At 46.8% G+C, this 16,690-nt stretch overlaps 1 protein-coding gene across 8 annotated transcripts in view; it reads right to left on the minus strand.

Moving 5' to 3' along the window:
- Positions 1–13,086, minus strand: part of TLE4 (TLE family member 4, transcriptional corepressor) — a 148,944-nt gene extending 135,858 nt beyond the window's left edge. For 4 of the 8 annotated variants that reach the window (XM_055137814.1, XM_055137806.1, XM_055137781.1 and 1 more), the window contains exons 1-4: positions 12,210–13,086; positions 11,525–11,622; positions 10,381–10,444; positions 9,190–9,234 (exon numbers count right to left, since the gene is read on the minus strand). In XM_055137814.1, coding sequence (XP_054993789.1) covers positions 9,190–9,234; positions 10,381–10,444; positions 11,525–11,622; positions 12,210–12,254 — 252 coding nt within the window. In that variant the 5' untranslated portion in view covers positions 12,255–13,086. Of the gene's footprint in view, positions 1–9,189; positions 9,235–10,380; positions 10,445–11,524; positions 11,623–11,780; positions 11,894–12,209 lie in introns of those variants that run through there. The other 4 variants (XM_055137831.1, XM_055137822.1, XM_055137798.1 and 1 more) reach the window with 1 other exon arrangement.
- Positions 13,087–16,690: the final 3,604 nt, after the last annotated feature.

The raw sequence follows: 16,690 nt of genomic DNA on the forward strand, positions 1-16,690 counted from the left end.
ATTTTATTCTTTTTTTCTTGGGGAGGAACACCCAGAAGTGCTCAGGGGCACTCCTGGCAGTGCTGGGCACATGCAGAGCCAGGATCAGAGCAAGTCCAGTCCTTAATCCTGCACACTGTCTCTCGGGCCCTTGCTTCAACCACCCTCACTCACCCCTGACAGGCATACTAAAGTTCAGTTGCTTTCACTTCTCCTTTTTTTGCTTCCTCAATTTTCACAAAGAAGCGGGTAACACGGATATGGCTATGCTTGGAAACTCAGCCCTCACTAGCTTGCCACCTAAACACCATTAAAAACACAGACATCACACATCTTGGCTAGCGTGCCCTAACGCTGGTATCCCCTCAGCCATCAAATAGCTCACGAACCACCTACCTGCTCTTTGACAGGCACAATTTTCAGAATCAGGGACATGGCAAAGAACAGTTAAAAATATTGTGCCCACAGAGCTTACAGTCTGATGAGAGACAGGAGAGTGGCAGAAATAAATTCCTATCCGGTGGGGTCTTGTGGTGTGGACTTCTGGAATGCAGTGTGAGATGCTTTTAGTAAGTGCTCTTTTAAAAGTAGATGTCGGGCAACACATTTAAATTTGGGGATCCTATCTTCCTTAGCACAGGCCCAAACACTAGAAAGACAGAGAGGTGGGGGAGAGAGGAGGGGGAGGGAGGAAGGAGGGGGAGGAAGAGAGAGGGAGGAGGAGGAGGCAGAACACACAAATGTACAGATCACATCTCTAGCTGGTGAAGACAGTGTAAAAGCTCTTGGAATGTCAGTAACATCTTGCTCCTGCAGCCAAGAACTTCAGGGAAACTAGCCCACAATTTGCTACTTGGAACCATCATGGCAAGTCCCGAGAGGGAAGTCAAGAAACCTACTATTTCCCTCTCACAGCGACTTTCCTGTGCAGTCTCAGTCCTAAATGCAGACAAGCTAGAATCCAGGTCCCCCGTCTGCACTGATCCTCCGTTACTGTGACTCCAGGCTTGTCTCTTAAGCCCTTAAGCCCCAGTGTCATCTGCTCAAGGAGGCCAGCGGAATGCCACTGCTTGGCAAACGGCAGGGTACTCCACGGACAGAAGCTATTTAAATAAATACATGGATCCAAGCTTGCTGCTTGCTCGACAGGACCATCAAGGAGATTAAGGAGAACATATAAACTGCCTTAAGCTCTCCATAAAGAAAGGTTGTTACAAGGTACTGGCCCTCATAATTTTGACAATTACCATATTTTCCAGTTGTATTTCCTCACATTTCCAAAAATCTCTAACCAAAATAATCCATGGATCTATAGAAGCAGAATATACAGAATATAATCCTATTTAAAATAATAGCTGATATAAATTAATCATGTTAAGAAATCAAAAGTCAGTAACAATGTTCCTTACCAAATCCCCTTTAAGGTCCCAGGTGCCCTACAGTCAGACAGAAGGAGCATGAATCCTGTATCAGGCAAAAAGCAAACCCTTCTTTCCACAAAGGCTCAAGTTCCTCTCACACGTTAAGTTGTGTAGTATTTAAGACTAAACCTTTAAAACTGATCAAGGACACACACAGCTGATCCAAACCCTAAAAAGGCGCCCAGCAATATTTCATTCTGCTTATTCAACAATCCACTAAGAAAATGCATGCCTTGCCCTTTCATCGCACTGCTGGTTGGCATACAGGTTATAAACTGCAGTTCTGTGGTACAGAAAGAGCTAGCAAGAGTATAGCAAAAACTCTGGGTCAGCTGCAATAATAACGGGGTATGGGGAGCACACAGATTTCTGTTGATGTCAACTAAATCTTTCTTCACGAATATAATGCAACTACCTGTGATAACTGATGCTAAGGCTAAGTCAAAACTCTAATTTTTACTTCTGATTAGAACTCTAAGCCATTTCCCTTTCAAAGTAGGAAGTATAATGATAAGTACATGAACTCTGTACAACACTTACTTCAAAATTGTCTAAGCCTTACAGACTATCATTACCACTGAAAATAATCAGTTGTCCCCATGTAAATATGCTAACTTTTGCTTCTCTCCAGCCATCCAGCATGAAAAAATCATGTAGCGCCAGTTTCTCAAGCATGTGTGTGGGGAGAGAGCAAGAGACAAAACCTTCGAAAAATTATATCCGTCTCACACTCTCAGAAACCAAGCCATAAACCAGACTAGTTATAAGGTAATGTTCTTATTTAAAATGGACATAAGGACTAAGGTAAAACGCAGCAGCAGGCAAATTGCTTTCCTTGCATGTGGCCAACCCCAGTCTGAGCATGTTAAGGCACCATAAAAGGTCTCCCCAACACCACCAGGAGTGAGCCCTGAGCACAGAATGAGGAGTAAGAGGGCCTTACTCCTTACAGGTATGGCCGAAGTCCCCCAAAATAAAAATTCCAGTTTGGGGGCTGAGGAGATAGCACAGAGGTTAAGGCGGCAGGGCCTTGTAGGCAGCAAACTAGGCACCCCATTCGGTCCCCCAGGCACTGCTGGAGGGACCTGGAAGAACAGAACCAGGAACAAGCCCTGAAAACCACTGGCTGCGGCCCAAGAATCAAAACAGAAGGAAAAATGAATACAAATAACTTCTAAGCTACATTTTAAGCACCAAATTCCCAAATTACTTTATTCTATAGCACAAAAAGAAAATGAAAGAAAAAGTAAAATTTTAGGAAAGAAGAAATAAAGGTGAGAACCATGAATGGTGAGGAAGGAAAATGAAAGGTCTTCCCCTAGGCTGCAAGAGCATCTACAAAAACACAATGCAGTGTTAACTACCAGAGCAAGCCAGCTCCAGGCAGCTTACTGGGGTACAAAGAACTGAGCCCAACTAACAAAACATAAATAAAAATTTAAAATATCCAAACAAGGATAAAGGGGGAGTGAGAAGGAAATATTCCTTTATTCGAATGCAGCCAAGAAAATCTTTTAACAGTAAAAGCAAACATTTGCTTTCATTTAGAAGTCTGAGTTGTGTGTGATTTCCTGCATCTAAGAACCTCTTTCTGAACTACAAAGAGGCCACAAAACATCACATTTTCCCTCCCTTCAAAAACCCACAAGATGGTGATTAACAAAAACAGCCTCTTGTCTTCAGATAGTTTCACATGCCACAAGAAGATAAAACTTAAATGGAAGAGCTGGTTTGTAAACAAATAGCAATAGGTTGCTGAGAAGAAACAAACTCTCCTGACCAGCAAGCAGCTGTCCTGGCCCCTCTGCTAAACTCCAAGGGAAAGCAACCCTTGCACTCCCGCCCAAAGCACCTGGAGGAAATCAGGCAAAGCTTCCCCAGCCCTGACCCGGGCAGAGCTAGAGAACCCCTGACACCCCACAAGTTCTGAATCTGAGCCCAGAGTTCAGTTAGTCAGGACAAATCCAAGAACTGCCTCCATTTCCTAGGGGCTAAACAGGCTTGAGACGGCACCTTTCTGTTTTTTGTTTTTTTTTTTTTGGTGTGTGTGTGCGAGTGTGCGTGTGTGTGTGTGTGTGTGTGTGAGTGTGTGTGTGTGTGTGTGTGTGTGTGTGTGTGTGTGTGTGTGTTTTAGGGCCACACGAGGCAATGCTCAGGGTTCTGACTCAGCACTCCAGAATTAGTCCTGGCAGTGCTCACAAGACCATATGGGATGCCAGAAACCGAACCCGGGTCTGCTGTGTGCAAGGCAAGCACCCTACCCAATGAATTACTGTCCAGGCCCTAGGGAACCTGAACTTCTATCCAGGGTATATCCATCACACGAAAATGATCCTTCCACGTAAAACATTCATCAAAAATCTTGAACCCAAGGAACAAAAAAACAGGATCAGATCTAGACATGGTGATAAAATAACCTAAAACAGTAGATTCCTAAGATTGTCATGAGAATTGAAGAAGACTGTTGAAGAACTGAAAGCGATACTCTACTCCAAAATGTTCACATTTAAAAGGGGAAGGGATGGGGGGATGATAAGAGGGGGAGATCAATAAGCTCAAATTGTTGAATACTACAGAATAAGTCACCTTAAATTTTAAAAAGTGGTCTTAAAAAGTTTAATGAAAAACTGATGACACAAAATTCTCTCTCTCTCTCTCTCTCTCTCTCTCTCTCTCTCTCTCTCTCTCACACACACACACACACCACAAATGCATATGGGGGTGGGGTGGGGGCTGGAGAAATAGCTCAAAGGGTTGACACACATGGCCTGCGGAGGCCTCACAACTGATCCCTGGCTCCACCACAGCCCGGGCTAGCTCTGGTACCCCAAACACCAGCACTGTGCAATTACCCAAGCACAGAATCACTGTCTTCCCATCACCTCCACCCACCAAAAAAGAATTACATGCACAAACCCCAACATATACAAGCTTTCTAACTGTACCTGGCGCATTTTTGCAGTTATCAAAATTCCACTTATACTCTCTCTTTGGGACTATCTAGTCCAGTAGTGTTCAATGCCACTGCAGTCAAGACCTACAGTTCAGTACATCTAGATTATTACTTCTGATGTTTACAAAGCAAAACAAAGTTCTGTGGGCAAAAAGTTTATTACTTTATCTGGTACGTTCAGTTAGATCACCCCACCTTTGATAATCGTTCACTTTCATTATTGTACAAGACCTCAGCTCGATTCTGAAACAACAGTCACTCTTTAAGGACAGACAGACATTCTCTAGTCTCAGTCATCACCTGCTTCCCCTCCCACAACTAAGCATATACAAGCTAGCTCAGAAGATGTGCAAGAAATTAACATTGTTCAAAAAAAAAAAAAAAGCTTATGAGAAATGAGTTAAACTGAATAAACTTCCACTGTTAAGTATCATCCCCAAATAAATTTACAGTACCTATATCGAGTATATTAAAGACTAGAATGTCATACCAGTGATAGAACACTTTCAGTCTCCATGACATATTTTAATTGGAGGTTTGGGGGACCCACCCGGTGGCACTCAGGGACCCTGCAGTGCCAGGAGTCAAAAGGGGGATCCTGCACGCTGCCCAACCCTTGCAGCCATCTTCATGGTCCCTCAATAAATCTCTTCTGACTTTTGACTTTTTACAAATCCTCACTTGCTTTCTAAAACAGTTCAGTAAAAGCACCAACCTAATTAACAGCAGCTTCCTCAGCAACAGTGGCCTTGATTTCACTTATTTACACATTAACTGCAGCCTCCTTTTGGCCAATCGAGTCTATTCTCTATACCATGCCGAGCCTTTTATCTGCCCTGGACAGCATTTTCTCCAGCAGATGAAGTAGATGCCGATTGATTTGCTGTCGAGCATGGTAAATTAATAGCAACAAATTGCTGAGGGCCCGTCTCACTGCTCCACCATGCTTCGGCAGTTTTGCTTTATTTGCTCCATGATGGGCAGCAGTCGGCCTCTTCAAGTCAATTTCTTCTTAACAACCTGCAATACTTTTCAATGGTGAAAATAGAGCTGTTCCTTGTAAGTCAGAAATCAATATCCTATTGCCCTCAGAAAATGCTAAACAAGCAGTATTGGCAATCCACTTGGTACTAGAGGGTATCAGATATAATGCAAATCCATACCGCTTCCCTCTTGTAGTTATTACAGTTTGCTAAAAGGTTCCTAATGTCATTTATCATCATTTACCATCGACCAGAGGGGCTATGATTATGATATCCTATCAGTTGGCAAGGCCCTTTCATTTCTATTCAATTAATATTTTAGCAGCACTCAAACGGTTGTGGCCCAAGTCTCAAAATAAAATTTACATGGCTCGGAGTGAAACAATTTTCATGCTGTTTCAAAAAATTTATTTCACATGTGCATATATGTATATTCACATTTATAAACATGTTTATGTGTGCATATACATATACATATACCACACAGCATTCATTCTTTTGTTGTAAGTTGTTAATGTCCAGCATTTTCTAAAATTCAAGGTAATTTCTTAGAGGCAAAAGAGACCTTCAGATCACAGAATGAACGGTAACTGTGTCACCAAATATTCTCAAAATGTCAAAATGTGGTGAGTTCATGTCCATTTACAGTTCCTATAGTGAATTCACATGCCCATTGTTCCTAACATGCATTCAATATTCAGTTTTTAAACTGGTAACTGCTGCTGTCAGATTAAGTCAAGGAGGTCCTCCTTAATTTCAGATTTACAGGTGAAGGATGGGAACAGGCAGCATTCAGCAGCGCCATCAACTGCACACATCACTTTGCTCTACCCAGGGTCACTGACCCATTTAAAAGCCACACAGCATTTGTAAAGAGAAACAGAGAGAAACAATCAACAGAAACGTAACAACTAAACCATGGGTCCAACTCCTCTCCAGAACAATAAACAAACACCTCACACACTTGGAGAAATCCTTAAGGAATAAAAGGCAATACTCTACTTTTAAAAATTTGATTATGAAGACTCATAATGAAACGTGCTGTTTCTAACTAAGTCGCATTTGTCATCTTCACTTCCAAGCTAGAACTTCAAGCATGATGAAGCGTTAATTCACATTACAGCCTAGAACAATCCATTTTAACTTTTCTAGGTTCTCCCTCCCCCCACTCACACCCGAGCTTCATCTGCTCAACTCTATCAATCCTATTAAGGTTACCAGAAATTAGATTCATATTTTATACTCTAATTCCATGTCATGTCACTGAGTTCCCCTTTTAAAAAAAAAAATCAGCTAATTCTACCAGACTAATGCTATTTACTCAGTTACCAAAATTTAAATTAATTATGTTCTCAAACATAATTGTTAAAAATTGGCAACATTATGCAGGCTTAATTAAGATTAAATCCAATTTACTAAATGTACTTTAATTGGTACTAATTACATTAGCTTTCATTTCAGAATGACAAATTCCCCATAGGTTTCACTTGAGCGTCCTCTACCCGAATCAACACACAGTAACTGAAGATGTGCATCCTACAGAATGGGGCAGGGCCATGAAGCCCACCTCCCCCCTCGCCTGTTTGTCACTGCTCTGGGCTTTTATCCTTTTATCAATTTGCTAAGTCACAGAGTCATGACTCCATCACAGCCATCATTTTCTGTTCCAATGAAAAATTTCTCTAAAAATAAATAGTCTGTGGCTGGCAGCAGCCAAGAGGAACAGGGGCATTAACCAAAAAATACACAAAGGTTTCAAATATCAGGGCCACCAATTACTAGGGTACTTCCAAGGACTCCGGGGACTCCTACTCTTGAACCCTTCGAGACACAAATCTAATAAGTGAATAAGCCTAACCCGATCTTGAGAACTAGGCCCAATTATGCCGCAGGCCAACTTCCCTGCATTATTGCTGCTTTCCATTACAAGGGTGCCCAGCGAGTGCATCTGCAAGGGAGGCCAAGAGGAACCAAGGCTGTCTGCCTAGGAAAACAAATAAAGACAGATATGCCTCTGTGCTTAAGGGGAGATAGAAAGAAAATATAATAAGTAGGTGGTTTGCAGGGCTGTCTGTATTTCATAATGTGATAAACTGCCCTCAGGATTCTTGATATGATTGAATTTAAAAGCAAGAGAAAAAAAGGGAAAATGTACTCCATTCTCAATTTTAAGTGGACAGCATTTGAGGCCAGCTGGACAAGAAGATGACAGAATTACAGAGGTATAAAATGTTAAAACTGAAGGATCTTTCATACCATCCTCAAAAAACAAGATACATACAGTCAAACAAATGTTATGTGCATCTCAAAGAGGAAAATAGAAAGATCTATAAACTGAATGGCTAGGGTAAACAAGATATAGAAAAAATAAACGGCCCTTAATCATCGGCCCAATCTTTAGAAAGAACACTAATTAACCTAGGGTGGTAAGGTGAAAACCAAACCAAACAAAAAAAAATGTACATGATTCAGACTTAAGATAATATGAAATGAGGTTAGTTAAGAAACAATTATCTCCCCTGTAATTTCTTCCAGTAAGGTAGCACTAAGGAGTCCAACCCTAGCCTGATGAGTTTTGCTCAAGAAGGAGTTGTCCACATTACTAATCTAACAGAAATGGCAAAAATGCCAAAAAAAAGGAATCTGGCTATTAAACCTGCAGTAAAGTCTATTATAATGTTAATATTGATATAATAAAATGAAATTCAAAATAAAAAGTTCTCAATGCAATGACTCACTTTTCCACACCTTTCCATTTTCAAATAATATCTATCCAATTACTTTAATTGTGTCATGATTTAAAGGCCTAATATCTAAGTATGTTCTTAGTATGTGGTGACTGATACACAAAGAGAAATTCAAATTGGTAAAGTCAAATCATAATGTGACTAGTTCATATTTTTAAACTTGCAAAGTAATAAAATCAAGTGTAAAGGCCAGCAAGAAATAAAAAGTATTAGGTTTTCTCTTGTCTCTTCCTTGCAGGTAAACATCTACATACCTCTTCTGAAATGGCTGTTGAGACCTGAAGCACTGGCACTGGGAGATCACTAAAAATAAATGCCTCCTAGAGGAATTATTGTAAGGCAATGCTTTACATATACATGCTATTTTTCTAACTAGGAAGCTTACACCAAACCTATTTTATTCAGTCTCCTAGGAGAGCAGGATTGGGAGGTAAGCTATTTGTATGATACCTCTCAACACACTTTTTAACTAATAATTATTTTCTTTTCATTCATTTTCCCTTTTTGTTTTTTTGGCTGAACTAATTGCAAAACCTACCTTATCAAACCCTCTATTCAGTTCATTTGCTCTATATGATTTTTGGAAGTAGTAACAGTTATAATTCCTGGGAATATCCAACTAAGTAGCCTACAGAGACCATAGGAGGATTTTACATCAATTTCTTTTGTAGCGCAACAGATTTCATTTTGATCCTCCCAATTCACCTTTCCTCCATGCTCTCACACCAAGTCAAGGAAGGCTCCATACAATTCAGAATTTACTTTTAGTCTTTTCCAAGAAAGCCTCTTTCATACAGCTGCAATGCTCAAAACACATAAACTCTTAAAAAGAAAAGACTAGATCTATCTTCTAACCTAACAACCTGTTTTTCAAAGTGTGCAAAGTTTAGTATTAAACCACAATTTTAAATGATTAGAATTAGGACAACCTGCAAAAAAGATGGGGAATTACATGTGAAAATAAAACAGCACTCTCTCCATTACAGATTTTTGTAAAATCCAGGTTTCTGCAAAATAATGTGCAGAAATGATGATACACAAAATTCTCTCTCAGTTACACAGTGTTACTGTTCATTTAAAATAGTTACAAAGAAATACCAACTTACCTGCTTGTGCATTTCTATATTCAACCCATAGGACATCTCATAATACTGTGAAGGAAGAAAGAGTAATTAATTATATGTCTTTAATCAACCTTCCTGGTTTGTTCAAAATGCCCCCAAGAATATTTTAAACATAAAAGCCTCAACTACAGCAAACTATCCATTAAGTTCATGCTTAACGTACAAAGAAACATTCCACTTTAGTCTAATAAACTAAAGCCACCTTAAGACACAGACTTTGAGAAAAGAACTCACAAAAAAATGAGGACACTGACTTCAAATGTAATAACTATCTTCAATTGGTTGTATAAGTCACAAGAGATATATTAAAACAGTCTAATGGATATTTGTCCACGTAGAAAAATTCCTAAGCACAAAGGACCAGTGAATGGAAAAATGTTTCTTGTACAAACGCCGATGCACTGAAAAAACTATTCAAAAAGGTGATGGCACCTTGCAATGTTGACTGCTCATTTTCCGTGTAACGCTCCTGTTCATACAGTCATAGGAAATACTTAACAGGAAATAACGCGCTACTGTAGGATGGTCTTTATGAACAAACATAAAAAATGTTCCTGTCAATACTTTTGAGAAAAGCAAATCTGATTTTTTGACTGCGTAATATAACTGACATTAAAGAACTTCTGACAGAACAAATCAGTTACACAGGCGACTACAACACTCCTTAAGCCAATAGAACACAAGAGAAATTGAACACATGCGCAAAACAAAAAAATACACATGTGCTAATAAAATAAAAATAAAGGGGTAGGGGGGCCTCCAAAGGTACAGGACGTCTTATGTCATAATTTGAAAGAAACAAAACAATTTTAACAGAATACGTAAAAACTGACTAAAACTATTTGAAGAGCAATAAAACAAAGAATACTAACAAAAACACGTAACTTAAGATACTAAATAAGACAAGGCTTTTTTTTTCCTTTCAATCTGTAAAAGCAAACGCACAAAAAATTCGTATGCTTAGGAAAATGAACTTTTTGAAATTTCAAATCACAGTCAGTTGCCAGAATGCAAGGTCAAAGAGCCTGGAATTACAGGTTGCTAATGCCATATTCCCTCACCCTCCAAAGCTCTGGCTCTATGACTGATCTGTCTGCAGGTTCCAGCACACTGGATGACTGGGTTCGGGCACCCCAAACTAGAAAGCACTTTCAATCAGAACCGTTTTCTTACCATGACATAATGCCGCTGCATCTCTGTCTTCTCGCTGGCCAGTTTCTCACATTCCAGCTTCAGGCTGTTCAAGACATAAGAAAAACCTAAGTATGCAAACCTGGATTTACATCCTTCTCTAAATCATCACCTACAAAATGCCAAGTCAACTGTCTTAAATACCACTCTCATTACAGAAGGAGAGGCAGGAGAGAAAAGGATGATTAGTTAAAACCAGGGTGGGGGGGAGGGAATGCCCTTTCAATACAGATGTGTGGGGGGGGGGGGGGGAAGAAGATGGGAAAGTTGTTTATTAAACGGAAAAAATTATCTGGCCAGTTTAATGGGGGGGGTGATCGAGAAATATTCATTATATTCAGGTAATAAGAACAAGTAAATAAGCAAATTGTGAAAAACACAAATAAGTCCCCCCATATGTAACAAGGGAACTTTTTTTTCCATGTTGCAAGAAGAGAAAAATAAGAGAAAAATGGAGATACGTATCAAGCATGTGCTCCCAATGACGTCTATTTCCCACCCCCCCTCCAAAAACAGAGGCAAGCTGAATCCCACCACCCAGGGGGCAAAGTGTGGATCCGGGTCAGTGACTTGTTTTGGATTTTGCTTAAGAAATAAGCGCTCCGCGTCACTTAAAAAAAAAAAGAAAGAAAAGAAGCAGCAGCAGGAGCGCTGATAAAAGAACCACATTTCAAAGACATTCTAAAACCGAAGGACCGTGTCGGGGCCAGAACGCGTGTTTCTGCAGGGCAGTAACGCAATCGCTGCCCGGGAAGCCCGGGTGCCTCTGGCCGCCGGGGCGAGACGTGGGACCGCCCGGAGGTCTGGAGAAGGTCCGAGGAGTCCAGAGGCCCAGAACCGCCAGCACTCATTCCCGGGACCCGATCGATCCGGACCGAAAGTTTGGCCTCAGCATTTTCCAAGTCTCCCCCAGTTCCGACTGTGCCGCCGCCACCCCCGCCCCAGAACGAAGCCCGAGATCGGGGAAACGCCGCGTTTCCCCGCACCTGCCCCGGCCCCTGCGCGTCCCGCCCGGCCGCCCGCCCGCCTGGCGGGCTTTGGGGGTGGCCCCGCGACCCCCGGGACAGCGGCGGGAGGCTGCGGGGGGCGGAAACTGCGGGGACGTGGCGCGGGTCCGCACGGTTACCTGTGGTACTGCGCCTGCAAGAACTGAAACTCTTCCTTGATGCGGTCGCAGGACTCGGAGATGGTGAATTTGAAGGGCTGAGCCGGCTGGTGCGGCGCCTACGAACAACAATAAAACAGCGCTGAGCCCCGCGCCCGGGGTCCGCGCCCGGCCCGGCCCCGCGCCCGCCGCCCCCGGCCCCCGGCCCCCGGCCGCGGCCCGGGGACCCCCGCGGGGACAGCCCCCGCGCCGCCGGCCGCGCCCACGCCCTGCGCACCCGGAATGGGAAGGGGCCCGTCGGGGGCACGCGCGCCATGGCGTCGGGTGCGGGGGAAGCGCGGCCGCCCCCCGGCCCCGCGCCCCGGCCCGGCCCCGCCGCGCCCCGCGCCCGCCCGCCCAGCCCGCGCCGCCGCCGCCGCCGCCGCCCGCCCCGGCCCGGCGCCGCCCCCGCCCCGCGCGCCCCGCCTCGGGAGCCGCCCGCCGGGGACGACCCGCGGCGCGGCGCGGCGCGCGGGGGCTTCCGCGACAACAATGAGAAAATGGCTCCAAGCCCGCCGCCTCCCGGCGCCCCGGCCGGCGGGGGAGCCCGCGCGCCGGGGCCGGGGCCCGGGGGCGTCGGCGGCCGCGCTCCACGCCCCTCCGGCCCGGACCCAACTCGGCGCGCCGGGCGCGGGCGCGGGGACCCCCAGGCGCCCGCCGCACTCACCGGGTGTCGCGTCTGCGGGTACATCTTGCTCAGGTCGCGGATCATCCAAGCCGGTTTAGTTGGCGGCGCTGGGCAGGAGCGCGCGGCTCATCGGATGCAACGGGCCGGAGGCGGCGGCGGCGGCGGCGGCGCGCGCGGCCGCGGGGTCCGAGGGGCGGCTCGGGCGGTCCCGGCCCCCGCCGGGTCTCGCGTGACGCGGGCGGGTGGGACGCGCGGCGGCGGCGGTGGCGGTGGCGGCGGGGTGCCGGCGGCCGGGCCGCTCCGCATTCCCCGCGGGCGTCACTGCTCCGCGGCGGGCATCGTCCGGCGCGCGGCTGCCCCGGGAAGGCTCCGGCGTCCGCCCCGCCGAGCCCGGCGCCGCGGCCGGGGAAGTGCGAGCTCCGGGCCCCGGCGCCCGCCGACGGCGCCGCCCGCCCGCCCGCTCGCTCGCTCCACGTCCCGCGGCAAACTTTTTTTTATTTCTTTTAATTGGTTGTTATTCCTCCGAATGAATGATCTCTCTCTTCTCGCCCGAGAGCGAACACAAACTCCTCTGCTGCGGAAAAGGTCTCGGCGCGGCTGTGCGTTTGCTCTGGAGATTTTTTTTTTCACTTCACGGCAACGATCTTTTAAAAGGCACCTTTTAGCTTCTTTTACCACATCTCATTTCCTTATTTTTCTTCCTTCCTGTTTTCTTGGCTTTTTTTTTGAAACCCCAAATTGAAGGGGATTATGAAAATAAAAGAGAGTGAAACACTTGCGGCTTTAAAAAAAAATTCTCTCCTTTCAAACTCTTGCGAACACCACCTCAAAATAATATACAAGTGTGTGAGAGAGGGGGAAGAAAGCAGCCAACAGCCCAAACACCCGCTCAGAACAGCTCTAACAACACGCTCTGTGTAGGTGACTTCTTTGACCAAATTTAGCAGCAGCTAATCATTAACATTCTGATACATATTCACAAGCGGCCGCGAGGGGGCCGTGAAGCATCCCGGGAGATGTAGTCCTCTCCCCAGCGAGCAGCGCGGAGGAATCGGCCAGATTGACTACAACTACCGGCCGGCCCCGCGACCGCTCGGGGGCGCTCTCCCAGCGCCCCGCCTACCTCGGCGGGGTAGGTGTCTCCGGCAGCCAATCAGAGATGAGTGAGCATTAATCGCCGTTCTAAGTTACTGCCCATCATTTCCCAGCTGACAAATGGCGAGGCAGCGGGGCGGAGTCGGTCGCGCAGAAACCCACGTGGGGGCCGGGCGTCGTCCGCGGTTCGGACCAATGAGCCGGACGGGATGGGGTGGAGGGAGGCTGGGCGAAGACGGCCCGCCCAAGGCGGAGCTTAGCCTTGGCTGACGTTCCTTAGCGCGAGTGTTCGAACCCGGGAAACATTTGTTCAGCTGTCAATCAAAGTAACGTGGGCCTGGGAGCAGCGGCGGCGGTGCTGGCGGCGGCGGCGGCGGCTGCGGGTGCTGCCGCTACTGCTTGCCCTGGTGCATCTTCCGAACTGGGTTATGGTGGCGGTGGTGGAGGCGGAGGAAGGAGATGGTGGAGGGGACGGCGAGACGGGCGTCGGGCCCTATCTTCCGCGCCTTGTTCTCTCCCCTTCCTACCCCCCCCCCATCCCAAACACCCTGGGCCCCTGGCTCCGCGGCCGCGGCAGGAACGCGCACTAATTAGGGTCCGACGTCTCCTGAAAGAGACAAGTCCGGCCTTGTGTGACGCGCCGAAACCCCCGTCGAGACGCGGGAGCGGATCACACCGTCCCACTTCGTTCGCTTCACATCAATTTTACGCGCCACTGGAGCTGGCATAATTTTCCGTGTGAACGCAGGCTTGGGCCACTGTTCTTGCTTGGGCTCGGACGACCTCGCGACCGCCCTGTGCCGAGGGGCTTGCGATTGCTCTCCGAGTCCCTAGCGGAGCCACCGCCCCCCCCCCCCCCCGACGCCTCCCGGAGGAAGGAACTGCCCTGAGGCTCTGTCCTCGGAGCCGGGGGACAAACCTGAAGTGTCCGGATGAGGCCGAAGGCGGGCAGGCAACTCGGGTCCCCGGATTCCCCAAGAAACTTTGACTTTTCGCTTTGGGTGGGGGCGCGGTGGGGGCAGGCTTTGCGCCTGTGCCCGCTGGGTTGCCGTCCCCAAACACTGACAACCAAATGCCCTTTAGAGCCTCGTGACTTTCCCATCCCTGCTTCCGAAGGAGAGCACGCGCCCTCGGACCACCGCTGCAATTCTCCTAGGTCGTGGTCCAAAGTGGAGGCACCGCGAGGACCGCTCGAGAAGGCGGCGTCTGGGGGGAGGGGGCGCTGCAGGGCCTGGGAGGGGACCGGGCAGGCTCTGGCGGTGCAGGGGCCAGGGGCTGAGCCACAGACAGTGGGCGGCTGCGGGTGCATCTTCGGGAAGGAGCGAGAGTGACGGCAGCGTCCGAGCTGCCAGGGCGAGCAGTGCCTGCCCTTTAGTCCTCCTGCTGCAGGCGGCTCAGTCTTCTGCACGACGCTGGCCTTCCAGGCGGGCAGGAATTCGGGAAAAGCCAAGTGCTGCCAACTAATAATACTCGGGGCTCCTGAACGTTCCTTGCTGAGCGTCCTTTGCGCCGTCTAAGTGGACGCTGGCCCTGATGGCTCAGTATTAGTGGGAACCCGTGCTTCTTGGTGGGGGAATAAAGCCAAAGTAACGTTCAATCTCGCACCTTTTCTTGGGCCCCCTCAGAGCACTGCAGCCAAGAAAGGCTACGGGATGCTTGAGCCTCTTGTTCTTTGAGTTTTTGCTTTTAACAAAGTCCTGGAGCTCGAATTCAAAACCCGTTTCCAACTCTGCAAATACCCTTCTTTAGCTCTAAAGCTGAGGGATGGAGGAGTCCTTGGACAATCTCTGATTCTCCTCTTTCCAGGTCTACACACGGGCACTTCCGTCAAGGTCCACTCGATACTAAAGGGACTTCAAATGCTTATGCAAAGTGGTTTTTGAAGTTTGTGCGTAAAGAGGGCACTGAACGAGCTCATTGATTTGTAATGAGCACATGTTGAAGTTCTAATATTTTAAGTATAGTTACTTCATATCTAACTACAATGTGGCCTATTTCTCCCCCACACCATTGTTTTTGCTAACATGGATACTAGAAAGATTTCAATTACTTTACCTGACTCACGTGTTCATCAGATTGCACCAGTTTGAACCATTTCCAAAAACCAAAATTGAGAGGATTTGAGTGATGCTATTTCTAAACCAGTGAATATTCTAAGATCACCGGTAACAACCACGGTTTATTCTCAGGTTGGTCCTTTGCTCTCACTGGAGCTTTTCAATCATTTGTTAGATCACCTACAGTGCCTCTATAGGAAGTTCCATGTTATCTGTTCTAGCCAGAATGTTAGCAAGTTGAGTGAGAACAGGGACCTGGTTATATTCGCTGCTGTGCTCCAGGTGCCTCGAGTGCTGTCTGGCACATAGTTGGTGCTCAGTAAATATTTGTTGATAGCATTAATAAGTGAATGCAGTGTTGTGTAGACAGTGTCTGAGTCATTTGAGCCATATTTACTGAAATTATGTGCAGTTATTTGGCAGGGCAAGAAAAGAGATTACTATTAATAGAGCCTCAAATGTATTGAAAGGGTCAGTGAACAAAAGGGATACTCTGCACCCTTAAAAAATATCAGACTAGGGGGCCGGAGTGATAGCACAGCGGGTAGGGCGTTTGCCTTGCACGCGGCCGACCCGGGTTCGATCCCCGGCATCCCATATGGTCCCCCCAGCACTGCCAGGAGTAATTCCTGAGTGCAAAGCCAGGAGTAGCCCCTGAGCATCGCTGGGTGTGACCCAAAAAGCAAAAAAAAAAAAAAAAAAAAAAAAAAAAATATCAGACTACTCTAGCAGGCACCTCTCTCCTAATACCTTTCAACGGTTTGTGTCAAAGTGATGAAAGAAATCAAGATTTTTTTTTTATTATTTTATAAAGTCCAGTTTTGAAAAATCAAGCACTTGGGGCCAGAGAGATAGGACAGTGGGTAAGGCACTTGCCTAGAATGTAGCTGACTGGGTTTAATCTCCGGCCTCCCAAAGGGTGCCCCGAGTCCACCAGGAGTGATTCCTGAGTGCAGAGCCAAGAGTAACCCCTGAACACTGCGAGGTGTGCCCCCCCAAATGAAAGAAAACACTTGAATGTCTCCCATGTTGACCACATGGAAAATCACATAACATGCAGGGATAGCTCAGAAAGCTATCAGGGGAAGCAGCTGGACCCCAATAGAAAAGTGAGTCTCATCACTGCATTTGTCTTCACTGTTCTCTGCGTGTGCCACTCATAACTCATATCTCACAAGCTGGTGTGCCAAATTTGAAGTCAGCTGTGGGGAGAAGGGGGTCAACTTCTCCCTGTCACACAGAAGCTCAGTGGTAGCATTCTAGTCATCTTTACCTGCCCCGCGGAAATGGGTCTGGGCCCTTTAGTAACTTCCCTTTTCTGGCTGGTACTAAAGCTTTGTCACTAGCATGCACTGGAGGGACTTTGTT

The sequence above is a fragment of the Sorex araneus genome, chromosome 1 (assembly GCF_027595985.1).
Source record: "Sorex araneus isolate mSorAra2 chromosome 1, mSorAra2.pri, whole genome shotgun sequence".
Taxonomy (NCBI): Eukaryota; Metazoa; Chordata; class Mammalia; order Eulipotyphla; family Soricidae; genus Sorex; species Sorex araneus.